Source organism: Oncorhynchus masou, chromosome 20 (genome assembly GCF_036934945.1).
Source record: "Oncorhynchus masou masou isolate Uvic2021 chromosome 20, UVic_Omas_1.1, whole genome shotgun sequence".
NCBI lineage: Eukaryota > Metazoa > Chordata > Actinopteri > Salmoniformes > Salmonidae > Oncorhynchus > Oncorhynchus masou.
Genome location: NC_088231.1, coordinates 21,635,238 through 21,661,266, shown reverse-complemented (window position 1 = coordinate 21,661,266; position 26,029 = coordinate 21,635,238). Strand labels below are relative to the sequence as shown.

Below are 26,029 nucleotides of genomic sequence, written 5' to 3'. Positions count from 1 at the left end.
ACCAAGGTAGAGGAGGAGGAGGGACTAGAGGCTGATATGGGGAAACTACAGTACCAAGGTAGAGGAGGAGGGAGGAACTAGAGGCTGATATGGGGAAACTACAGTACCAAGGTAGAGGAGGAGGAACTAGAGGCTGATATGGGGAAACTACAGTACCAAGGTAGAGGAGGAGGAGGAACTAGAGGCTGATATGGGGAAACTACAGTACCAAGGCAGAGGAGGAGGGAGGAACTAGAGGCTGATATGGGGAAACTACAGTACCAAGGTAGAGGAGGAGGAGGGACTAGAGGCTGATATGGGGAAACTACAGTACCAAGGTAGAGGAGGAGGAGGGACTAGAGGCTGATATGGGGAAACTACAGTACCAAGGTCGAGGAGGAGGAGGAACTAGAGGCTGATATGGGGAAACTACAGTACCAAGGTAGAGGAGGAGGAGGGGGAACTAGAGGCTGATATGGGGAAACTACAGTACCAAGGTAGAGGAGGAGGAGGAACTAGAGGCTGATATGGGGAAACTACAGTACCAAGGTAGAGGAGGAGGAGGGACTAGAGGCTGATATGGGGAAACTACAGTACCAAGGTAGAGGAGGAGGAGGGAGGAACTAGAGGCTGATATGGGGAAACTACAGTACCAAGGTAGAGGAGGAGGAGGGACTAGAGTCTGATATGGGGAAACTACAGTACCAAGGTAGAGGAGGAGGAGGAACTAGAGGCTGATATGGGGAAACTACAGTACCAAGGTAGAGGAGGAGGGAGGAACTAGAGGCTGATATGGGGAAACTACAGTACCAAGGTAGAGGAGGAGGAACTAGAGGCTGATATGGGGAAACTACAGTACCAAGGTAGAGGAGGAGGAGGAACTAGAGGCTGATATGGGGAAACTACAGTACCAAGGTAGAGGAGGAGGAGGGAGGAACTAGAGGCTGATATGGGGAAACTACAGTACCAAGGTAGAGGAGGAGGGACTAGAGGCTGATATGGGGAAACTACAGTACCAAGGTAGAGGAGGAGGAGGGAGGAACTAGAGGCTGATATGGGGAAACTACAGCACCAAGGTAGAGGAGGAGGAGGGAGGGACTAGAGGCTGATATGGGGAAACTACAGTACCAAGGTAGAGGAGGAGGGACTAGAGGCTGATATGGGGAAACTACAGTACCAAGGTAGAGGAGGAGGAGGAGGGACTAGAGGCTGATATGGGGAAACTACAGTACCAAGGTAGAGGAGGAGGAGGGAGGAACTAGAGGCTGATATGGGGAAACTACAGTACCAAGGTAGAGGAGGAGGAGGAACTAGAGGCTGATATGGGGAAACTACAGCACCAAGGTAGAGGAGGAGGGACTAGAGGCTGATATGGGGAAACTACAGTACCAAGGTAGAGGATTAACTAGAGGCTGATATGGGGAAACTACAGTACCAAGGTAGAGGAGGAGGAGGAGGAGGAACTAGAGGCTGATATGGGGAAACTACAGTACCAAGGTAGAGGAGGAACTAGAGGCTGATATGGGGAAACTACAGTACCAAGGTAGAGGAGGGACTAGAGGCTGATATGGGGAAACTACAGTACCAAGGTAGAGGAGGAGGAGGGACTAGAGGCTGATATGGGGAAACTACAGTACCAAGGTAGAGGAGGAGAAGGAACTAGAGGCTGATATGGGGAAACTACAGTACCAAGGTAGAGGAGGAGGAGGGACTAGAGGCTGATATGGGGAAACTACAGCACCAAGGAGGAGGAGGAGGAGGGAGGCTGGTGTTTATTAGATGGGGAGGAGGAGGAGGGAGGCTGGTGTTGACGTCTGATGTGTTTATTAGATGGGAAGGAGGAGGAGGAGGGAGGCTGGTGTTTATTAGATGAGGAGGAGGAGGGAGGCTGGTGTTTATTAGATGGGAAGGAGGAGGAGGGAGGCTGGTGTTTATTAGATGGGAAGGAGGAGGAGGGAGGCTGGTGTTTATTAGATGGGGAGGAGGAGGAGGGAGGCTGGTGTTGACGTCTGTGTTGTTTATTAGATGGGGAGGAGGAGGAGGGAGGCTGGTGTTTATTAGATGGGAAGGAGGAGGAGGAGGGAGGCTGGTGTTGACGTCTGTGTTGTTTATTAGATGGGGAGGAGGAGGAGGAGGAGGAGGGAGGCTGGTGTTTATTAGATGGGGAGGAGGAGGAGGAGGGAGGCTGGTGTTTATTAGATGGGAAGGAGGAGGAGGAGGGAGGCTGGTGTTTATTAGATGGGAAGGAGGAGGAGGAGGGAGGCTGGTGTTGACGTCTGTGTTGTTTATTAGATGGGGAGGAGGAGGGAGGCTGGTGTTTATTAGATGGGGAGGAGGAGGAGGGAGGCTGGTGTTGACGTCTGTGTTGTTTATCAGATGGGAAGGAGGAGGAGGAGGGAGGCTGGTGTTTATTAGATGGGGAGGAGGAGGAGGAGGGAGGCTGGTGTTTATTAGATGGGAAGGAGGAGGAGGAGGGAGGCTGGTGTTTATTAGATGGGGAGGAGGAGGAGGGAGGCTGGTGTTTATCAGATGGGAAGGAGGAGGAGGAGGAGGGAGGCTGGTGTTTATTAGATGGGAAGGAGGAGGAGGAGGGAGGCTGGTGTTTATTAGATGGGGAGGAGGAGGAGGAGGAGGGAGGCTGGTGTTTATTAGATGGGGAGGAGGAGGAGGAGGGAGGCTGGTGTTTATTAGATGGGAAGGAGGAGGAGGAGGGAGGCTGGTGTTTATCAGATGGGAAGGAGGAGGAGGAGGGAGGCTGGTGTTTATTAGATGGGGAGGAGGAGGAGGGAGGCTGGTGTTTATCAGATGGGAAGGAGGAGGAGGAGGGAGGCTGGTGTTTATTAGATGGGAAGGAGGAGGAGGAGGGAGGCTGGTGTTTATTAGATGGGGAGGAGGAGGAGGGAGGCTGGTGTTTATCAGATGGGAAGGAGGAGGAGGAGGGAGGCTGGTGTTTATTAGATGGGAAGGAGGAGGAGGAGGGAGGCTGGTGTTTATTAGATGGGAAGGAGGAGGGAGGCTGGTGTTTATTAGATTGGAAGGAGGAGGAGGAGGGAGGCTGGTGTTTATTAGATTGGAAGGAGGAGGAGGAGGGAGGCTGGTGTTTATTAGATGGGAAGGAGGAGGAGGAGGGAGGCTGGTGTTTATTAGATGGGAAGGAGGAGGAGGAGGGAGGCTGGTGTTTATTAGATGAGGAGGAGGAGGGAGGCTGGTGTTGACGTCTGTGTTGTTTATCAGATGGGAAGGAGGAGGAGGAGGGAGGCTGGTGTTGACGTCTGTGTTGTTTATCAGATGGGAAGGAGGAGGAGGAGGGAGGCTGGTGTTTATTAGATGAGGAGGAGGAGGGAGGCTGGTGTTTATTAGATGAGGAGGAGGAGGGAGGCTGGTGTTGACATCTGTGTTGTTTATTAGATGAGGAGGAGGAGGGAGGCTGGTGTTGACGTCTGTGTTGTTTATCAGATGGGAAGGAGGAGGGTCTTCTGGACAGGAAGAGACAACTGAACCGTGAGGTCACCACCCTCAGAAATACCCACGAGAGTCTGATGTCCCGCTTCCCGAACCTACGCTTCGACTACAGGTACGCCGTGTGTGGGGTCCCCCAGCTCAGAGAGACAACACCTCCGTGTGTTCCTCTCCTCTCCTGTGGCGTTCAACCTCAGCAAAGAGAACCTTCCCCTTGATAACTTGATTATTGATGTCACATTTACATGTGAGTCATTTAGCGGACTCTCTTATCCAGGGAGTCATTTAGCGGGCTCTCTTGTCCGGGGAGTCATTTAGCGGGCTCTCTTGTCCGGGGAGTCATTTAGCGGGCTCTCTTGTCCGGGGAGTCATTTAGCGGGCTCTCTTGTCCGGGGAGTCATTTAGCGGGCTCTCTTGTCCGGGGAGTCATTTAGCGGGCTCTCTTGTCCAAAGAGACTGACAGTGGGGAGTCATTTAGCGGGCTCTCTTGTCCAAAGAGACTGACAGTGGGGAGTCATTTAGCGGGCTCTCTTGTCCAAAGAGACTGACAGTGGGGAGTCATTTAGCGGGCTCTCTTGTCCAAAGAGACTGACAGTGGGGAGTCATTTAGCGGGCTCTTATCCAGGGAGTCATTTAGCAGACTCTCTTATCCAGGGAGTCATTTAGCAGACTCTCTTATCCAGGGAGTCATTTAGCAGACTCTCTTATCCAGAGAGACTGACAGTAGGGAGTCATTTAGCAGACTCTCTTATCCAGGGAGTCATTTAGCAGACTCTCTTATCCAGGGAGTCATTTAGCAGACTCTCTTATCCAGGGAGTCATTTAGCAGACTCTCTTATCCAGGGAGTCATTTAGCAGACTCTCTTATCCAGGGAGTCATTTAGCAGACTCTCTTATCCAGGGAGTCATTTAGCAGACTCTCTTATCCAGGGAGTCATTTAGCAGACTCTCTTATCCAGAGAGACTGACAGTAGGGAGTCATTTAGCTGACTCTTATCCAGGGAGTCATTTAGCAGACTCTCTTATCCAGAGAGACTGACAGTAGGGAGTCATTTAGCTGACTCTTATCCAGGGAGTCATTTAGCAGACTCTCTTATCCAGGGAGTCATTTAGCAGACTCTCTTATCCAGGGAGTCATTTAGCAGACTCTCTTATCCGGGGAGTCATTTAGCAGACTCTCTTATCCGGGGAGTCATTTAGCAGACTCTCTTATCCGGGGAGTCATTTAGCAGACTATCTTATCCAGGGAGTCATTTAGCAGACTCTCTTATCCAGAGAGACTGACAGTAGGGAGTCATTTAGCAGACTCTCTTATCCAGAGAGACTGACAGTAGGGAGTCATTTAGCAGACTCTCTTATCCAGAGAGACTGACAGTAGGGAGTCATTTAGCAGACTCTCTTATCCAGAGAGACTGACAGAAGGGAGTCATTTAGCAGACTCTTATCCAGAGAGACGGTGTCATGTCTTGTTATGTCTGTTCCTGTCCTTTCTCTTCACTCTGTCTCTCTCTGCTGGTCTTTTTAGGTTACCTTCTCTGTCTCTCATTCTTCAGCTGTTCTACATCTTCCCTAACTAGCTCATTCACTCTTTCCCACCTGATCTCTCTTCCCCCTCTGATTAGGTCTCTATTTCTCTCTCTGTTCCTGCTACTTTCAGTGTCTGATTCTTGTTTGTGTTTTTGATGCCAGAAGCAAGCTGTCGTCCCGTTTGCTTCCACCTTGTCCTATCCTGTCGGAGTCTGCCTGGCAGGTGCATCCTGCATTATACTAACGTTCTTTTTGTTCCATTGACTACGTTGGAAGAGGATTTATGCCATTCCTGTTTTTTCATTAAAGAACTCTGTTTTCTGTTAAAGCCGCTTTTGGGTCTTCACTCTAGTACATAACAGAAGAATCAGACCAAGAATGGACCCAGCGGCTCCGGACCCTTTTCACTCCGCCGTCGAGATCCAGGGAGCGATGCTAGGCAGACACGAGGAGGAATTGTCTGCTGCTCGACATGCCGTTGAGACCCTGGCCGTCCAAGTCTCCGACCTCACAGGACAGGTTCACCAACTCCACCTCGATCCACCGCCCACTTCCAGCCTTCTCCAGCCTTCTCTGGTCTATACTCCTCCCGTTACGGGGTCTGAGACGCCGAAGCTTCCCACCATTAGCTCTGACAAATTGAAAACTCTAGTCATTGGCGACTCCATTACCCGCAGTATTAGACTTAAAACGAATCATCCAGCGATCATACACTGTTTACCGGGGGGCAGGGCTACCGACGTTAAGGCTAATCTGAAGATGGTGCTGGCTAAAGCTAAAACTGGCGAGTGTAGAGAGTATAGAGATATTGTTATCCACGTCGGCACCAACGATGTTAGGATGAAACAGTCAGAGATCACCAAGCGCAACATAGCTTCTGCGTGTAAATCAGCTAGAAAGATGTGTCGGCATCGAGTAATTGTCTCTGGCCCCTCCCAGTTAGGGGGAGTGATGAGCTCTACAGCAGAGTCTCACAACTCAATCGCTGGTTGAAAACTGTTTTCTGCCCCTCCGAAAAGTTAGAATTTGTAGATAATTGGCCCTCTTTTTGGGACTCACCCACAAACAGGACCAAGCCTGACCTGCTGAGGAGTGACGGACTCCATCCAAGCTGGAGGGGTGCTCTCATCTTATCTACCAACATAGACAGGGCTCTAACTCCTCTAGCTCCACAATGAAATAGGGTGCAGGCCAGGCAGCAGGCTGTTAGCCAGCCTGCCAGCATAGTGGAGTCTGCCACTAGCATAGTCAGTGTAGTCAGCTCAGCTATTACCATTGAGACCGTGTCTGTGCCTCGACCTAGGTTGCGCAAAACTAAACATGGCGGTGTTCGCTTTAGCAATCTCACTAGGATAAAGACCACCTCCATTCCTGTCATTATTGAAAGAGATCATGATACCTCACATCTCAAAATAGGGCTACTTAATGTTAGATCCCTTACTTCAAAGGCAATTATAGTCAATGAACTAATCACTGATCATAATCTTGATGTGATTGGCCTGACTGAAACATGGCTTAAGCCTGATGAATTTACTGTGTTAAATGAGGCCTCACCTCCTGGCTACACTAGTGACCATATCCCCGTGCATCCCGCAAAGGCGGAGGTGTTGCTAACATTTACGATAGCAAATTTCAATTTACAAAAAAAAAAATGACGTTTTCGTCTTTTGAGCTTCTAGTCATGAAATCTATGCAGCCTACTCAATCACTTTTTATAGCTACTGTTTACAGGCCTCCTGGGTCATATACAGCGTTCCTCACTGAGTTCCCTGAATTCCTATCGGACCTTGTAGTCATAGCAGATAATATTCTAATCTTTGGTGACTTTAATATTCACATGGAAAAGTCCACAGACCCACTCCAAAAGGCTTTCGGAGCCATCATCGACTCAGTGGGTTTTGTCCAACATGTCTCTGGACCCACTCACTGTCACAGTCATACGCTGGACCTAGTTTTGTCCCATGGAATAAATGTTGTGGATCTTAATGTTTTTCCTCATAATCCAGGACTATCGGACCACCATTTTATTACGTTTGCAATTGCAACAAATAATCTGCTCAGACCCCAACCAAGGAACATCAAAAGTCGTGCTATAAATTCACAGACAACACAAAGATTCCTTGATGTCCTTCCAGATTCCCTCTGTCTACCCAATGACACCAGAGGACAAAAATCAGTTAACCACCTAACTGAGGAACTCAATTTAACCTTGCGCAATACCCTAGATGCAGTTGCACCCCTAAAAACTAAAAACATTTCTCATAAGAAACTAGCTCCCTGGTACACAGAAAATACCCGAGCTCTGAAGCAAGCTTCCAGAAAATTGGAACGGAAATGGCGCCACACCAAACTGGAAGTCTTCCGTCTAGCTTGGAAAGACAGTACCGTGCAGTACCGAAGAGCCCTTACTGCTGCTCGATCATCCTATTTTTCTAACTTAATTGAGGACAATAAGAACAATCCAAAATTCCTTTTTGATACGGTCGCAAAGCTAACTAAAAAGCAGCATTCCCCAAGAGAGGATGACTTTCACTTTAGCAGTGATAAATTCATGAACTTCTTTGAGGAAAAAATTATGATTATTAGAAAGCAAATTACAGACTCCTCTTTAAATCTGCGTATTCCTTCAAAGCTCAGTTGTCCTGAGTCTGCACAACTCTGCGTGGACCTAGGATCAAGAAAGACGCTCAAGTGTTTTAGTACTATATCTCTTGACACAATGATGAAAATAATCATGGCCTCTAAACCTTCAAGCTGCTTACTGGACCCTATTCCAACTAAACTACTGAAAGAGCTGCTTCCTGTGCTTGGCCCTCCTATGTTGAACATAATAAACGGCTCTCTATCCACCGGATGTGTACCAAACTCACTAAAAGTGGCAGTAATAAAGCCTCTCTTGAAAAAGCCAAACCTTGACCCAGAAAATATAAAAAACTATCGGCCTATATCGAATCTTCCATTCCTCTCAAAAATCTTAGAAAAGGCTGTTGCTCAGCAACTCACTGCCTTCCTGAAGACAAACAATGTATATGAAATGCTTCAGTCTGGTTTTAGACCCCATCATAGCACTGAGACGGCACTTGTGAAGGTGGTAAATGACATTTTAATGGCATCGGACCGAGGCTCTGCATCTGTCCTCGTGCTCCTAGACCTTAGTGCTGCTTTTGATACCATCGATCACCACATTCTTTTGGAGAGATTGGAAACCCAAATTGGTCTACACGGACAAGTTCTGGCCTGGTTTAGATCTTATCTGTCGGAAAGATATCAGTTTGTCTCTGTGGATGGTTTGTCCTCTGACAAATCAACTGTAAATTTCGGTGTTCCTCAAGGTTCCGTTTTAGGACCGCTGTTGTTTTCACTATATATTTTACCTCTTGGGGATGTTATTCGAAAACATAATGTTAACTTTCACTGCTATGCGGATGATACACAGCTGTACATTTCAATGAAACATGGTGAAGCCCCAAAATTGCCCTCGCTAGAAGCATGTGTTTCAGACATAAGGAAGTGGATGGCAGCAAACTTTCTACTTTTAAACTCGGATAAAACAGAGATGCTTGTTCTAGGTCCCAAGAAACAAAGAGATCTTCTGTTGAATCTGACAATTAATCTTAATGGTTGTACAGTCATCTCAAATAAAACTGTGAAGGACCTCGGCGTTACTCTGGACCCTGATCTCTCTTTTGAAGAACATATCAAGACCATTTCAAGGACAGCTTTTTCCATCTACGTAACATTGCAAAAATCAGAAACTTTCTGTCCAAAAATGATGCAGAAAAATTAATCCATGCTTTTGTCACTTCTAGGTTAGACTACTGCAATGCTCTACTTTCCGGCTACCCGGATAAAGCACTAAATAAACTTCAGTTAGTGCTAAATACGGCTGCTAGAATCCTGACTAGAACCAAAAAATTTGATCATATTACTCCAGTGCTAGCCTCCTTACACTGGCTTCCTGTCAAAGCAAGGGCTGATTTCAAGGTTTTACTGCTAACCTACAAAGCATTGCATGGGCTTGCTCCTACCTATCTCTCTGATTTGGTCCTGCCGTACATACCTACACGTACGCTACGGTCACAAGACGCAGGCCTCCTAATTGTCCCTAGAATTTCTAAGCAAACAGCTGGAGGCAGGGCTTTCTCCTATAGAGCTCCATTTTTATGGAACGGTCTGCCTACCCATGTCAGAGACGCAAACTCGGTCTCAACCTTTAAGTCTTTACTGAAGACTCATCTCTTCAGTGGGTCATATGATTGAGTGTAGTCTGGCCCAGGGGTGGGAAGGTGAACGGAAAGGCTCTGGAGCAACGAACCACCCTTGCTGTCTCTGCCTGGCCGGTTCCCCTCTTTCCACTGGGATTCTCTGCCTCTAACCCTATTACAGGGGCTGAGTCACTGGCTTGCTGGGGCTCTCTCATGCCGTCCCTGGAGGGGGTGCGTCACCTGAGTGGGTTGATTCACTGATGTGGTCATCCTGTCTGGGTTGGCGCCCCCTTGGGTTGTGCCGTGGCGGAGATCTTTGCGGGCTATACTCAGCTTTGTCTCAGGATGGTAAGTTGGTGGTTGAAGATATCCCTCCAGTGGTGTGGGGGCTGTGCTTTGGCAAAGTGGGTGGGGTTATATCCTTCCTGTTTGGCCCTGTCCGGGGGTGTCCTCGGGTGGGGCCACAGTGTCTCCTGACCCCTCCTGTCTCAGCCTCCAGTATTTATGCTGCAGTAGTTTATGTGTCGGGGGCTGGGGTCAGTTTGTTATATCTGGAGTACTTCTCCTGTCCAATTCGGTGTCCTGTGTGAATCTAAGTGTGCGTTCTCTAATTCTCTCCTTCTCTCTCTCGGAGGACCTGAGCCCTAGGACCATGCCCCAGGACTACCTGACATGATGACTCCTTGCTGTCCCCAGTCCACCTGGCCGTGCTGCTGCTCCAGTTTCAACTGACCTGAGCCATAGGACCATGCCCCAGGACTACTTGACATGATGACTCCTTGCTGTCCCCAGTCCACCTGGCCGTGCTGCTGCTCCAGTTTCAACTGTTCTGCCTTATTATTATTCGACCATGCTGGTCATTTATGAACATTTGAACATCTTGGCCATGTTCTGTTATAATCTCTACCCGGCACAGCCAGAAGAGGACTGGCCACCCCACATAGCCTGGTTCCTCTCTAGGTTTCTTCCTAGGTTTTGGCTTTTCTAGGGAGTTTTTCCTAGCCACCGTGCTTCTACACCTGCATTGCTTGCTGTTTGGGGTTTTAGGCTGGGTTTCTGTACAGCACTTTGAGATATCAGCTGATGTACGAAGGGCTATATAAATAAATTTGATTTGATTTGATTTGATTTGATTCCAGGGTTTCCGAGTCTCCGGAGCCCAGGATCAACAACCCGCCGTGTTACTCTGGGGAGCCCACTGAGTGCCGCTCATTCCTCACTCAGTGTGATGTGGTGTTCTCTCTCCAGCCCAACACTTACTCCAGGAGCGCAGCCCGCATCGCCTACGTCATTTCTCTCCTTACTGGACGGGCGCGTGAGTGGGGCACGGCAATCTGGGAGGCGAGGGCTGAGTGTATTAACCAGTATCAGGACTTTAAGGAGGAGATGATACGGGTTTTTGACCGTTCTGTTTTTGGGGAGGAGGCTTCCAGGGCCCTGTCTTCCCTATGTCAGGGGAATCGATCCATAACGGATTATTCTATTGAGTTTCGCACTCTCGCTGCCTCTAGTGACTGGAACGAGCCGGCTTTGCTCGCTCGTTTTCTGGAGGGTCTCCTCGTCGAGGTTAAGGATGAGATCCTCTCCCGGGAGGTTCCTTCCAGTCTGGACTCCTTAATTGCTCTCGCTATTCGCATAGAGCGACGGTTTGCGTTCTCGGAGCTCGCGTTCTCCGTTGCTCCCCTCTCCACATCACTGCCACCTGCCGCATCACTGCCACCCTCCTCCGCCGGCTCGGATGCTGAGCCTATGCAGCTGGGGGGTATCCGCATCTCGGCCAAGGAGAAGGAACGGAGAATCACCAATCGCCTCTGTCTCTACTGCGGCTCCGCTGGTCATTTTGTCACCTCATGTCCAGTAAAAGCCAGAGCTCATCAGTAAGAGGAGGGCTACTGGTGAGCGCAACTACTCAGGCCTCTCCTTCTGGATCACGCACTACCTTTCCGGTCCATCTCCGCTGGCCCGGTTCATCTGCTTCTTGCAGTGCCTTGATAGACTCTGGGGTGGAGGGCTGTTTTATGGACGAGACCTGGGCTCGGGAACATGACATTCCTCTCAGACAGTTAGGGGAGCCCACGGCCTTGTTCGCTTTAGATGGTAGTTCTCTCCCCAAGATTCAGCGTGAGACGCTGCCTTTAACCCTCACTGTCTCTGGTAATCATAGCGAAACCATTTCTTTTCTAATTTTTCGTTCACCTTTTACACCTGTTGTTTTGGGTCATCCCTGGCTAGTGCGCCATAACCCTTCTATTAATTGGTCTAGTAATACTATCCTATCCTGGAATGTTTCTTGTCATGTGACCTGTTTAATGTCTGCTATCCCTCCTGTTTCCTCTGTCTCTTCTTCACAGGAGGAGCCTGGCGATTTGACAGGGGTGCCGGAGGAGTATCACGATCTGCGCACGGTGTTCAGTCGTTCCAAGGCCACTTCTCTCCCTCCACACCGGTCGTATGACTGTAGTATTGATCTCCTTCCGGGAACTACCCCCCCGGGGTAGATTATACTCTCTGTCGGCTCCCGAACGTAAGGCTCTCGAGGATTATTTGTCGGTTTCGCTCGACGCCGGTACCATAGTCTCCTCCTCCTCTCCCGCCGGAGCGGGGTTTTTTTTTGTTCAGAAGAAGGACGGGTCCCTGCGCCCATGCGTGGATTATCGAGGGCTGAATGACATAACAGTTAAGAATCGTTATCCGCTTCCTCTTATGTCTTCAGCCTTCGAGATCCTGCAGGGAGCCAGGTTTTTCACCAAATTGGACCTTCGTAACGCCTACCATCTCGTGCGCATCAGGGAGGGGGACGAGTGGAAGACGGCGTTTAACACTCCGTTAGGACACTTTGAATACCGGGTTCTTCCTTTCGGCCTCGTTAACGCTCCAGCTGTCTTTCAGGCACTAGTTAACGACGTCCTGAGAGACATGCTGAACATTTTTGTTTTCGTTTACATGGACGATATCCTGATTTTTTCACCGTCTCTCTCGATTCATGTTCAGCACGTGCGACGCGTCCTCCAGCGCCTTTTGGAGAACTGTCTTTATGTGAAGGCTGAGAAGTGCACTTTTCATGCCGCCTCTGTCCCTTTTCTCGGTTCCGTTATTTCCGCTGAGGGCATTAAGATGGATCCCGCTAAGGTCCAGGCTGTCATTGATTGGCCCGTTCCTAAGTCACGCGTCGAGCTGCAGCGCTTTCTGGGCTTCGCTAATTTCTATCGTCGTTTCATCCGTAATTTCGGTCAGGTGGCAGCTCCCCTCACAGCCCTTACTTCTGTTAAGACGTGCTTTAAGTGGTCCGTTTCCGCCCAGGGAGCTTTTGATCTTCTTAAGAATCGTTTTACATCCGCACCTATTCTTGTTACACCTGACATCTCTAGTCAGTTTGTTGTTGAGGTTGACGCGTCAGAGGTGGGCGTGGGAGCCATTCTTTCTCAGCGCTCTCTCTGACGGCAAGGTCCATCCTTGCGCGTTTTCTCTCATCGCTTATCGCCGTCAGAACGTAACTATGATGTTGGTAATCGCGAACTGCTCGCCATCCGCTTAGCCCTAGGCGAATGGCGACAGTGGTTGGAGGGGGCGACCGTTCCTTTTGTCGTTTGGACTGACCATAGGAACCTTGAGTACATCCGTTCAGCCAAACGACTTAATGCACGTCAGGCTCGTTGGGCTCTGTTTTTCGCTCGTTTCGAGTTTGTTATTTCTTATCGTCCGGGCTCAAAAAACACCAAGCCTGATGCTTTATCTCGTCTCTTCAGTTCTTCTGAGGTCTCCAACGACCCCGAGGGGATTCTCCCTGACGGGCGTGTTGTCGGGTTGACTGTCTGGGGAATTGAGAGGCAGGTAAAGCAAGCACTCGCTCACACTCCGTCGCCGCGAGCTTGTCCTAGGAACCTTCTGTTCGTTCCCGTTCCTACTCGTCCGGCCGTTCTTCAGTGGGCCCACTCTGCCAAGTTAGCCGGCCACCCCGGCGTTCGGGGTACGCTCGCTTCCATTCGCCAGCGTTTCTGGTGGCCCACTCGGGAACGTGACGCGCGTCGATTTGTCGCCGCTTGTTCGGTCTGCGCGCAGACTAAATCTGGGAACTCTCCTCCTGCCGGCCGTCTCAGACCGCTTCCCATTCCCTCTCGACCGTGGTCTCACATCGCTTTAGATTTTATCACCGGACTGCCTTCATCAGCGGGGAAGACAGTTATTCTTACGGTTGTCGATAGATTCTCTAAGGCGGCTCATTTCATTCCTCTCGCTAAGCTCCCTTCTGCTAAGGAGACGGCTCAGATCATTATCGAGAATGTTTTCCGAATTCATGGCCTTCCGTCTGACGTCGTTTCCGACAGAGGCCCGCAGTTCACGTCTCAATTTTGGAGGGAGTTTTGCCGTTTGATTGGGGCTTCCGTCAGTCTCTCGTCCGGCTTTCATCCCCAGTCTAACGGTCAAGCCGAACGGGCCAATCAGACTGTTGGTCGCATTTTACGCAGTCTTTCTTTTCGTAACCCTGCGTCTTGGTCAGAACAGCTCCCCTGGGCAGAGTACGCCCACAACTCGCTTCCCTCGTCTGCTACCGGTCTATCTCCTTTTCAGAGTAGCCTCGGGTACCAGCCTCCGCTGTTCTCATCTCAGCTTGCCGAGTCCTGCGTCCCCTCCGCTCAGGCTTTTGTCCAGCGTTGCGAGCGCACCTGGAAGGGGGTCAGGTCGGCACTTTGTCGTAATAGGGCGCAGACTGTGAGGGCCGCTAATAAGCGTAGGACCAAGAGTCCTAGATATTGTTGCGGTCAGAGAGTATGGCTCTCCACTCAGAACCTTCCCCTTAAGACAGCTTCTCGCAAGTTGGCCCCGCGGTTCATTGGTCCGTTCCGTATTTCTCAGGTCGTTAATCCTGTCGCAGTGCGACTTCTTCTCCCGCGCTATCTTCGTCGCGTTCACCCGGTCTTCCATGTCTCCTGTGTTAAGCCCGTTCTTCGCGCCCCCGCTCGTCCCTCCCCCCCATCCTTGTCGAGGGCGCACCCATCTACAGGGTTCGTAAGATTTTGGACATGCGCCCTCGGGGCCGTGGTCATCAGTACCTAGTGGATTGGGAGGGGTACGGTCCTGAGGAGAGGAGTTGGGTTCCCTCTCGGGACGTGCTGGACCGTTCGCTGATCGATGATTTCCTCCGTTGCCGCCGGGTTTCCTCCTCGAGTGCGCCAGGAGGCGCTCGGTGAGTGGGGGGGGGTACTGTCATGTCTTGTTATGTCTGTTCCTGTCCTTTCTCTTCACTCTGTCTCTCTCTGCTGGTCTTTTTAGGTTACCTTCTCTGTCTCTCATTCTTCAGCTGTTCTACATCTCCCCTAACTAGCTCATTCACTCTTTCCCACCTGTTCTCTCTTCCCCCTCTGATTAGGTCTCTATTTCTCTCTCTGTTCCTGCTACTTTCAGTGTCTGATTCTTGTTTGTGTTTTTGATGCCAGAAGCAAGCTGTCGTCCCGTTTGCTTCCACCTTGTCCTATCCTGTCGGAGTCTGCCTGGCAGGTGCATCCTGCATTATACTAACGTTCTTTTTGTTCCATTGACTACGTTGGAAGAGGATTTATGCCATTCCTGTTTTTTCATTAAAGAACTCTGTTTTCTGTTAAAGCCGCTTTTGGGTCTTCACTCAAGTACATAACAGACGGTATGTATCTTCAGATAGCTAGGTGGGACAACCACATCTCAGTCATCGCTACTTTATTGAAGACAAAATAAACTGACTATCAGCAACATCAGTGCTAGTAGGGAAAGACGAGCGCAGGGATTTTGATTTAATTTGTTTGTCTCTCTGTCTGTCTCTGTCTCCCTCATAGTGACCCGGAACGTGGCTGGGACCGTAGCAGAGTGAAGGGGCTCCTAGCTAACCCGATAACAGTCAGTGTCTCTGTCTCCCTCATAGTGACCCAGAACGTGGCTGGGACCGTAGCAGAGTGAAGGGGCTCCTAGCTAACCCGATAACAGTCAGTGTCTCTGTCTCCCTCATAGTGACCCAGAACGTGGCTGGGACCGTAGCAGAGTGAAGGGGCTCCTAGCTAACCCGATAACAGTCAGTGTCTCTGTCTCCCTCATAGTGACCCAGAACGTGGCTGGGACCGTAGCAGAGTGAAGGGGCTCCTAGCTAACCCGATAACAGTCAGTGTCTCTGTCTCCCTCATAGTGACCCAGAACGTGGCTGGGACCGTAGCAGAGTGAAGGGGCTCCTAGCTAACCCGATAACAGTCAGTGTCTCTGTCTCCCTCATAGTGACCCAGAACGTGGCTGGGACCGTAGCAGAGTGAAGGGGCTCCTAGCTAACCCGATAACAGTCAGTGTCTCTGTCTCCCTCATAGTGACCCAGAACGTGGCTGGGACCGTAGCAGAATGAAGGGGCTCCTAGCTAACCCGATAACAGTCAGTGTCTCTGTCTCCCTCAAAGGGACCCAGAACGTGGCTGGGACCGTAGCAGAGTGAAGGGGCTCCTAGCTAACCCGATAACAATCAGTGTCTCTGTCTCCCTCATAGTGACCCAGAACGTGGCTGGGACCGTAGCAGAGTGAAGGGGCTCCTAGCTAACCCGATAACAGTCAGTGTCTCTGTCTCCCTCATAGTGACCCAGAACGTGGCTGGGACCGTAGCAGAGTGAAGGGGCTCCTAGCTAACCCGATAACAGTCAGTGTCTCTGTCTCCCTCATAGTGACCCAGAACGTGGCTGGGACCGTAGCAGAGTGAAGGGGCTCCTAGCTAACCTGATAACAGTCAGTGTCTCTGTCTCCCTCATAGTGACCCAGAACGTGGCTGGGACCGTAGCAGAGTGAAGGGGCTCCTAGCTAACCTGATAACAGTCAGTGTCTCTGTCTCCCTCATAGTGACCCAGAACGTGGCTGGGACCGTAGCAGAGTGAAGGGGCTCCTAGCTAACCTGATAACAGTCAGTGTCTCTGTCTCCCTCATAGTGACCCAGAACGTGGCTGGGACCGTAGCAGAGTGAAGGGGCTCCTAGCTAACCCGATAACAGTCAGTGTCTCTGTCTCCCTCATAGTGACCCAGAACGTGGCTGGGACCGTAGCAGAGTGAAGGGGCTCCTAGCTAACCCGATAACAGTCAGTGTCTCTGTCTCCCTCATAGTGACCCAGAACGTGGCTGGGACCGTAGCAGAGTGAAGGGGCTCCTAGCTAACCTGATAACAGTGAGTGACGTGTGCTACTCTACTGGACTGGAGGTGGTGGCTGGAGGGAAACTCTACAATGTAGTGGTGGACACTGAGGTTAGTTCCACCTGTTCCTGACTTTATATCAAGGCTAACAGTGCCGTGCTTTCACTGGTAGAGAAGAAGTGTGTGTGTGTGTTTGCTACTGTCGTCATGACGATAGTTCTGTCCAGGAGCTGCTGTTTCTGTACTGGAATGTGAAAGGAGGAGGGGCTTGGCTCCCATAACACTGTCTCTCTCTCTCTCGCTGTCTCTCTCTCGCTGTCTCTCTCTCGCTGTCTCTCTCTCTCTGTCTCTCTCTCTCTGTCTCTCTCTATCTCTCTGTCTGTCTCTCTCTCTCTCTCTCTCTCTGTCTCTCTCTGTCTCTCTCTATCTCTCTCTCTGTCTCTCTCTCTCTGTCTCTCTCTCTCTGTCTCTCTCTCTCTGTCTCTCTCTCTCTGTCTCTCTCTGTCTCTCTCTCTCTGTCTCTCTCTGTCTCTGTCTCTCTGTCTCTCTCTGTCTCTCTCTATCTCTCTGTCTGTCTCTCTCTCTCTCTCTCTCTCTCTCTGTCTCTCTCTCTCTCTCTCTGGCTCTCTCTCTGTCTCTGTCTCTCTCTAGGTGACAGGTAAGAAGTTGTTGGAGAAAGGAGAGCTGAAGCGTAGATACACCATTATCCCCCTCAACAAGATCTCTGCCAGGACACTGAATGACAGCGTGGTCAACGCAGCCAAGAGTCTGGTGAGATACAACACTGTTAAGAGAATTTAAGTGCCCGGTGTTCATAAACCCAATTTGATTTGATTTGTGATTTGCTCCCTCAGCCTGATACTGAATCAGCTGGAGGCCCGGCGGAGGAATGTTTATTTATGAGAGCTCTGCCTATCGTTTCCCGGGTACATTGGTCTCTATACCTCACGTTTCGTCGTAAATGTTCCCCCCTCCTCTCGGATACAATGGCAACATAGTTCACAAGTCTTCTCCCCTACTCACACGGTCTACCACCTGTTAAAACCTTGGGCTTGTCGTAGATTGTTTATGATTTTAATAAGTCTCATACAGTCACACAGTGACAGAGTAGTATTCTGTTAGTTATAGTTCTACGTTAAATGTAAACATCATTTAGTCATTATTCATAAAATAAATCCCATAAACACACTTGAGCACAAACAGACCTACACACACCGTACACCCTCACACACACCTTATGCCCTCCCTCCCCCACACACACACACACACACACACACACACACACACACACACTTTACACCCTCCCACATACCTTATGCCTTCCCTCCCTCCCACACACACACTTTCCTCCCTCCCTCCCTCCCTCCCTCCCTCCCTCCCTCCCTCCCTCCCTCCCTCCCTCCCTCCCTCCCTCCCTCCCTCCCTCACACACACACCTTACACCTTCCCTCCCTACCACACACACTTTACACCCTCCCACACACCTTACGCCCTCCCTCCCTCACATACACACCTTACACCCTCCCTCCCTCCCACACACACCTTACACCCTCCCACACACACACACCTTACACCCTCCCTCCCACACACACACCCTCCCTCCCTCCCACACACACCTTACACCCTCCCTCCCACACACACACACCTTACACCCTCCCTCCCTCCCACACACACACCCTCCCACTCTCCACATGATATCTGCCGGCCCTTCTCAATAACAACGTTGGTTGTTTACGAGCCTCTCTCTTCCTCTCTGTTTCTCTCTATATATATATATATATCTATATATATCTCTCTCCATCGGTAGGTTGGGGAGCAGAATGTCCATACAGCTCTGTCTCTGGTTGGCTATGAGGTAGACCTGAGGAAGGCGATGGAGTACGTGTTTGGTTCTACGTTGGTGTGTGATACATTAGACAACGCCAAGCGAGTGGCCTTCGACAAGAGAGTCATGACCAAGACCGTTACTCTGGGAGGAGACGTCTTCGATCCTCAGGGGACGCTGAGCGGAGGTGAGACACACAGCTCTGATGAAGACCGTTTTCTTCTCTATGCGTGTTCTGTCTTCGTTTCTACAATCGTCTCGTTCTGTTCTCTTCCTATTTCCCTTTCTGTCTCCCCCTCCAGTAACCTGTGTTGTCATGTGTGTCCCCCCCCTCCAGTAACCTGTTCCCAGTCAGTCTGTGTTGTCATGTGTCTCTCTCCCTGTAGGAGCCGGTCTGTGTGTGTCTCTCTCCCTGTAGGAGCCGGTCTGTGTGTGTCTCTCTCCCTGTAGGAGCCAGTCTGTGTTGTCATGTGTCTCTCTCCCTCTAGGAGCCGGTCTGTGTGTGTCTCTCTCCCTGTAGGAGCCGGTCTGTGTGTGTCTCTCTCCCTGTAGGAGCCGGTCTGTGTGTGTATCTCTCCCTGTAGGAGCCAGTCTGTGTGTGTATCTCTCCCTCTAGGAGCCGGTCTGTGTGTGTCTCTCTCCCTGTAGGAGCCGGTCTGTGTGTGTCTCTCTCCCTGTAGGAGCCAGTCTGTGTGTGTCTCTCTCCCTGTAGGAGCCAGTCTGTGTGTGTCTCTCTCCCTGTAGGAGCCAGTCTGTGTGTGTCTCTCTCCCTGTAGGAGCCAGTCTGTGTGTGTCTCTCTCCCTGTAGGAGCCAGTCTGTGTGTGTCTCTCTCCCTGTAGGAGCCAGTCTGTGTGTGTCTCTCTCCCTGTAGGAGCCAGTCTGTGTGTGTCTCTCTCCCTGTAGGAGCCAGTCTGTGTGTGTCTCTCTCCCTGTAGGAGCCAGTCTGTGTGTGTCTCTCTCCCTGTAGGAGCCAGTCTGTGTGTGTCTCTCTCCCTGTAGGAGCCAGTCTGTGTGTGTGTCTCCTTCCCTCCTCGGTAATGTGGTGGTTATTTTCCGTCTCCCTCTAGGAGCCAGTCTGTGTGTGTGTCTCCTTCCCTCCTCGGTAATGTGGTGGTTATTTTCCGTCTCCCTCTAGGAGCCAGTCTGTGTGTGTCTCTCCTTCCCTCCTCGGTAATGTGGTGGTTATTTTCCGTCTCCCTGTAGGAGCCAGTCTGTGTGTGTCTCTCCCTGTAGGAGCCAGTCTGTGTGTGTCTCTCCTTCCCTCCTCGGTAATGTGGTGGTTATTTTCCGTCTCCCTGTAGGAGCCAGTCTGTGTGTGTCTCTCTCCCTGTAGGAGCCAGTCTGTGTGTGTCTCTCTCCCTGTAGGAGCCAGTCTGTGTGTGTCTCTCTCCCTGTAGGAGCCAGTCTGTGTGTGTCTCTCTCCCTCTAGGAGCCAGTCTGTGTGTGTCTCTCTCCCTGTAGGAGCCAGTCTGTGTGTGTCTCTCCTTCCCTCCTCGGTAATGTGGTGGTTATTTTCCGTCTCCCTGTAGGAGCCCGTTCCCAGTCGGCCTCTGTGTTGTCCAGTCTCCAGGAGCTGAGGGAGGTTCAGGACAGTCTGTCAGCCACGGAGACGGAGCTTCAGGCCCTGGACAAACAACTGTCTGGTCTCAAGGGGACCGCTGAGAGGTGGGTGCCCTGAAACATTTACTGTGTAGCTTCAGGAGTTCAGCTAATTCAATATTTCTGAAACATTTCTCTATATATTCCTTCTCTCTCTCTCCCTCCTCTACCCTCTCTCTCCCTCCTCTACCCTCTCTCTCCCTCCTCTACCCTCTCTCTCCCTCCTCTACCCTCTCTCTCCCTCCTCTACCCTCTCTCTCCCTCCTCTACCCTCTCTCTCCCTCCTCTACCCTCTCTCTCCCTCCTCTACCCTCTCTCTCCCTCCTCTACCCTCTCTCTCCCTCCTCTACCCTCTCTCTCCCTCCTCTACCCTCTCTCTCCCTCTTCTACCCTCTCTCTCCCTCCTCTACCCTCTCTCTCCCTCCTCTACCCCTCTCTCCCCTCCTCTACCCTCTCTCTCCCTCTTCTACCCTCTCTCTCCCTCCTCTACCCTCTCTCTCCCTCCTCTACCCTCTCTCTCCCTCTTCTACCCTCTCTCTCCCTCCTCTACCCTCTCTCTCCCTCCTCTACCCTCTCTCTCCCCTCCTCTACCCTCTCTCTCCCTCCTCTACCCTCTCTCTCCCTCCTCTACCCTCTCTCTCCCTCCTCTACCCTCTCTCTCCCTCTTCTACCCTCTCTCTCCCTCCTCTACCCTCTCTCTCCCTCCTCTACCCCTCTCTCCCTCCTCTACCCTCTCTCTCCCTCCTCTACCCTCTCTCTCCCTCCTCTACCCCTCTCTCCCTCTTCTACCCTCTCTCTCCCTCCTCTACCCTCTCTCTCCCTCCTCTACCCTCTCTCTCCCTCTTCTACCCTCTCTCTCCCTCTTCTACCCTCTCTCTCCCTCTTCTACCCTCTCTCTCCTCTACCCTCTCTCTCCTCTACCCTCTCTACCCTCTCTCTCCTCTACCCTCTCCCTCCTCTACCCTCTCCCTCCTCTACCCTCTCTCTCTCTCTCCTCTACCCTCTCTCTCCTCTACCCTCTCTCTCTCTCCTCTACCCTCTCTCTCTCTCCTCTACCCCCTCTCTCTCTCTCCTCTACCCCCTCTCTCTCTCCTCTACCCCCCCTCTCTCTCTCTCTCCTCTACCCCCTCTCTCTCTCTCTCTCCTCTACTCTCTCTCTCTCTCCTCTTCACCCTCTCTCTCTCTCTACTCTCTCTCTCTCCTCTTCACCCTCTCTCTCTCTCTACTCTCTCTCTCTCTCCTCTTCACCCTCTCTCTCTCTACCCTCTCTCTTCACCCTCTCTCTCTCTACCCTCTCTCTCTCTCCTCTACTCTCTCTCTCTCTCCTCTACCCCCTCTCTCTCTCCTCTACCCCCTCTCTCTCTCTCCTCTACCCCCTCTCTCTCTCTCCTCTTCACCCTCTCTCTCTCTCTACTCTCTCTCTCTCTCCTCTTCACCCTCTCTCTCTCTCTCTACTCTCTCTCTCTCTCCTCTTCACCCTCTCTCTCTCTACCCTCTCTCTTCACCCTCTCTCTCTCTACCCTCTCTCTCTCTCCTCTACCCTCTCTCTCTCCTCTACCCTCTCTCCCTCCTCTACCCTCTCTCTACCCTCTCACTCCTCTCCCTCCTCTAGGTATCGTTTGTTAAAGCAGCAGTTAGACATGAAGACAGAAGAGTTAGATATTCTCCAGGTTAAACTCCATCAGAGCTCCTTCCATAAACAACAGGAAGAACTGAAGATGTTACTGAAGACCATCGGTGAGCACACACACACACTCACACACACTCACACACACACACACACACTCACACACACACTCACACACACTCTCACTCTCACACACTCACAAACACACACACACTCTCACACACACTCTGACACACACTCTCACACACACTCTCACACACACACACACACACACACACACACTCACTCACTCACTCACTCACACACTCACACACAATGTTATTCAACATATTTTTTAAAGGTGGGACAACACTTGATCCCAAAGAGTTGAACTGTGAGGCGAAAAAGTTAATGTAGTTACCTTTTATTTGTTGGATACGGAACAATTATTGAGTTAATAACAAACAGTAAGATATTTGTGCCCTCCTCATGCTGAGTTTTATAGTGTCCACGAGCTTCCTGTAGCTCGTCTGTGTGTCGAGGACAGGGGTTTTACGAGAGATGGCTTGAAGCTGACGATTGATTGACTTGGTGATTCAACCTACAGCTGGTATTCCTGTGACAGGAAGTAGGGTGGTATTTAAACCTACAGCTGGTATTCCTGTGACAGGAAGTGGGGTGGTATATAAACCTACAGCTGGTATTCCTGTGACAGGAAGTGGGGTGGTATATAAACCTACAGCTGGTATTCCTGTGACAGGAAGTGGGGTGGTATTTAAACCTACAGCTGGTATTCCTGTGACAGGAAGTGGGGTGGTATATAAACCTACAGCTGGTATTCCTGTGACAGGAAGTGGGGTGGTATATAAACCTACAGCTGGTATTCCTGTGACAGGAAGTGGGGTGGTATATAAACCTACAGCTGGTATTCCTGTGACAGGAAGTGGGGTGGTATTTAAACCTCCAGCTGGTATTCCTGTGACAGGAAGTGGGGGAGATAGAGAGGAGTAGAACAAAGGCCTCAGTGGTTCTTAGACTTCCTGGTATCTGGGAAATTAGGTCAGGGGTCAGGGGTCGGGGGTTAAGACTCCAGGTGCAGATTTAAACAGGATGAACCCAAAGTGGCTAATTTGATAGTTTTTTTTTTCTTTCCCCAAAACCTGTTTAACTTTAAATAGCAAATAGTTTTGGCACTTCCTGTCTAGCCAACAGCTGGCAGAACACAGTGTGGACAGATCATCATGTCACCAGAATAAGACCCTCGATATTTATTGGAAAGGAGCATCAAACGCATCGCCTTTTCACGTTCACCATCCTGTGAAGATCGTCATCGTTTATTTCATCTGTCGCCTCATTAAACTGCATGTTATCCTGAGTCGTAGCGGGAGAACCAGACACCACGTCACTGCGTGACTCCATGTTGACTTCCATACGATGGTTATTAGCCTGTATCAATATTTACACCATTAAAGATGTTTCCACCTCCCATTTCTCACGTAATTACATGTAACCAACACGGAACAGATCCCACCATGTCGAACAAATTAAGTGTCTCTCTGTCTCTCTCTCTGTCTCTGTCTCTCTCCCCCCTCTCTCTCTCCCCTCTCTCTCCCCTCTCTCTCTGTCTCTCTCTCTGTCTCTCTCTCACCTCTCTGTCTCTCTCTCAGAGGAGTGTGAGGAGACCCTGCGCAGCAGTAAGGAGGTCCAGAAGAAGGCAGATGAGAAGTACAAGGTCAGATTATCCCCATTGGTCATATCTGGACCTATCAGTGGTCTCCATTCAGGATCACATGCTACCAGAATTTTGCAACCCTACCCTGAGATAATGTATGCCATTTAGCAAACCTAATTACCCCCCCCCCCTTCCTCCCCTCCCAATTAAAAAATAAATATATTACAGAGTTTAATTTGGTTTAAGTGCCTTGCTCAGCGGCACATCGGCTCGGGTATTTAAACCACTGTCCTTTCGGTTACTGGCCCCTTGTTTTTCACCACGAGGCTACCTGGCGCCCTTATAAAGCCACTTGGTCATCCGTGCATAATTTAGTTTTTTCCCATATGAATGGTCTCGGGAACCCTCTGTCCTGGCTCTGTTGCTATGGTGTTTAACCCTCTGTCCTGGCTCTGTTGATATGGTGTTTAACCCTCTGTCCTGGCTCTGTTGCTATGGTGTTTAACCCTCTGTCCTGGCTCTGTTGATATGGTGTTTAACCCTCTGTCCTGGCTCTGTTGCTATGGTGTTTAACCCTCTGTCCTGGCTCTGTTGATATTGTGGTGTTTAACCCTCTGTCCTGGCTCTGTTGATATTGTGGTGTTTAACCCTCTGTCCTGGCTCTGTTGCTATGGTGGTGTTTAACCCTCTGTCCTGGCTCTGTTGATATTGTGGTGTTTAACCCCTCTGTCCTGGCTCTGTTGCTATGGTGGTGTTTAACCCTCTGTCCTGGCTCTGTTGCTATGGTGGTGTTTAACCCTCTGTCCTGGCTCTGTTGATATTGTGGTGTTTAACCCTCTGTCCTGGCTCTGTTGATATTGTGGTGTTTAACCCTCTGTCCTGGCTCTGTTGCTATGGTGTTTAACCCCTCTGTCCTGGCTCTGTTGATATTGTGGTGTTTAACCCTCTGTCCTGGCTCTGTTGCTATGGTGGTGTTTAACCCTTCTGTCCTGGCTCTGTTGCTATGGTGTTTAACCCTCTGTCCTGGCTCTGTTGATATTGTGGTGTTTAACCCCTCTGTCCTGGCTCTGTTGCTATGGTGTTTAACCCCTCTGTCCTGGCTCTGTTGATATGGTGTTTAACCCTCTGTCCTGGCTCTGTTGCTATGGTGTTTAACCCTCTGTCCTGGCTCTGTTGATATTGTGGTGTTTAACCCGCTGTCCTGGCTCTATTGATATTGTGGTGTTTAACCCTCTGTCCTGGCTCTGTTGCTATGATGTTTAACCCTCTGTCCTGGCTCTGTTGATGTGGTGTTTAACCCTCTGTCCTGGCTCTGTTGATATGGTGTTTAACCCTCTGTCCTGGCTCTGTTGATATTGTGGTGTTCAACCTGTCCTGGCTCTGTTGATATTGTGGTGTTCAACCTCTCCTGGCTCTGTTGCTATGGTGTTAAACCTCTCCTGGCTCTGTTGATATTGTGGTGTTTAACCCTCTGTCCTGGCTCTGTTGATATTGTGGTGTTAAACCTCTCCTGGCTCTGTTGCTATGGTGTTAAACCTCTCCTGGCTCTGTTGCTATGGTGTTAAACCTCTCCTGGCTCTGTTGCTATGGTGTTAAACCTCTCCTGGCTCTGTTGCTATGGTGTTAACCCTCTCCTTGCTCCACCAGGTGTTGGAGGATAAGATGAAGAATGCGGAGGCAGAGCGGGAGAAGGAACTGAAAGCTGCTCAACAGGAAGTCAACTCGGCTAAAACCAAGGCTGACGCGTTCAGTAAGAAACTGAAGGAGAGACAACAGGTGGAGACACAACACACACACTGAGACACACACACTTTAATTCTGTGCCAAATGTCCCCAAAACCAAAGACACAGCACTATAACCCGGGTTACGTTACCCCAGCCGTAACCCGGGTTACGTTACCCCAGCCGTAACCCGGGTTACGTTACCCCAGCCGTAACCCGGGTTACGTTACCCCAGCCGTAACATTATTCAAGACCCTCCACAGTGTACAAACAAGGGGGTTGCACTTTTGACATTAAAGGGTGTGTGTGTGTGTGTGTGTGTGTGTGTGTGTGTGTGTGTGTGTGTGTGTGTGTGCAGGAGGCTGAGTCCCTGGTCCTAGAGTTGGAGGAGTTGAAGAGGGAGCAGACTGGCTATGAACAACAGATACTGGCAGTAGACGAAGCCATGAAGACGATCCAGGAACAGATAGACAACATGTCTACCACCGTGGCAGAGAACAAGGTACCGTTTACATCCTGGTCCAATACTGTCAAATGTCCTCCACCTCCATCAGTTAGCCCTGTCCGAGTGTCCACCTCCTCAGTTAGCCCTGTCCGAGTGTCCAGCGGCATCAGTTAGCCCTGTCCGAGTGTCCACCTCATCAGTTAGCCCTGTCCGAGTGTCCACCTCCTCAGTTAGCCCTGTCCGAGTGTCCACCTCCTCAGTTAGCCCTGTCCGAGTGTCCACCTCCTCAGTTAGCCCTGTCCGAGTGTCCACCTCCTCAGTTAGCCCTGTCCGAGTGTCCACCTCCTCAGTTAGCCCTGTCCGAGTGTCCACCTCCATCAGTTAGCCCTGTCCGAGTGTCCACCTCCTCAGTTAGCCCTGTCCGAGTGTCCACCTCCTCAGTTAGCCCTGTCCGAGTGTCCACCTCCTCAGTTAGCCCTGTCCGAGTGTCCACCTCCTCAGTTAGCCCTGTCCGAGTGTCCACCTCATCAGTTAGCCCTGTCCGAGTGTCCACCTCCTCAGTTAGCCCTGTCCGAGTGTCCACCTCCTCCAGTTAGCCCTGTCCGAGTGTCCACCTCATCAGTTAGCCCTGTCCGAGTGTCCACCTCATCAGTCAGCCCTGTCCGAGTGTCCACCTCCTCAGTTAGCCCTGTCCGAGTGTCCACCTCCTCAGTTAGCCCTGTCCGAGTGTCCACCTCCTCAGTTAGCCCTGTCCGAGTGTCCACCTCCTCAGTTAGCCCTGTCCGAGTGTCCACCTCCTCCAGTTAGCCCTGTCCGAGTGTCCACCTCCTCAGTTAGCCCTGTCCGAGTGTCCAACTCCTCATT

The 26,029-nt window shown here is 50.7% G+C and overlaps 1 protein-coding gene across 1 annotated transcript in view; it reads left to right on the top strand.

Moving 5' to 3' along the window:
• smc2 (structural maintenance of chromosomes 2) overlaps positions 1 to 26,029 on the top strand; it is a gene marked incomplete at its 5' end in the record, with an annotated part of 50,527 nt that overhangs the window by 8,358 nt on the left and 16,140 nt on the right. Inside the window, 9 exon segments of the mRNA XM_064925921.1 lie at positions 3,436 to 3,553; positions 16,268 to 16,406; positions 16,947 to 17,066; positions 18,103 to 18,307; positions 19,651 to 19,786; positions 21,333 to 21,457; positions 22,994 to 23,058; positions 24,646 to 24,774; positions 25,079 to 25,222. Of these exon segments, the coding sequence (XP_064781993.1) occupies positions 3,436 to 3,553; positions 16,268 to 16,406; positions 16,947 to 17,066; positions 18,103 to 18,307; positions 19,651 to 19,786; positions 21,333 to 21,457; positions 22,994 to 23,058; positions 24,646 to 24,774; positions 25,079 to 25,222 (1,181 nt within the window).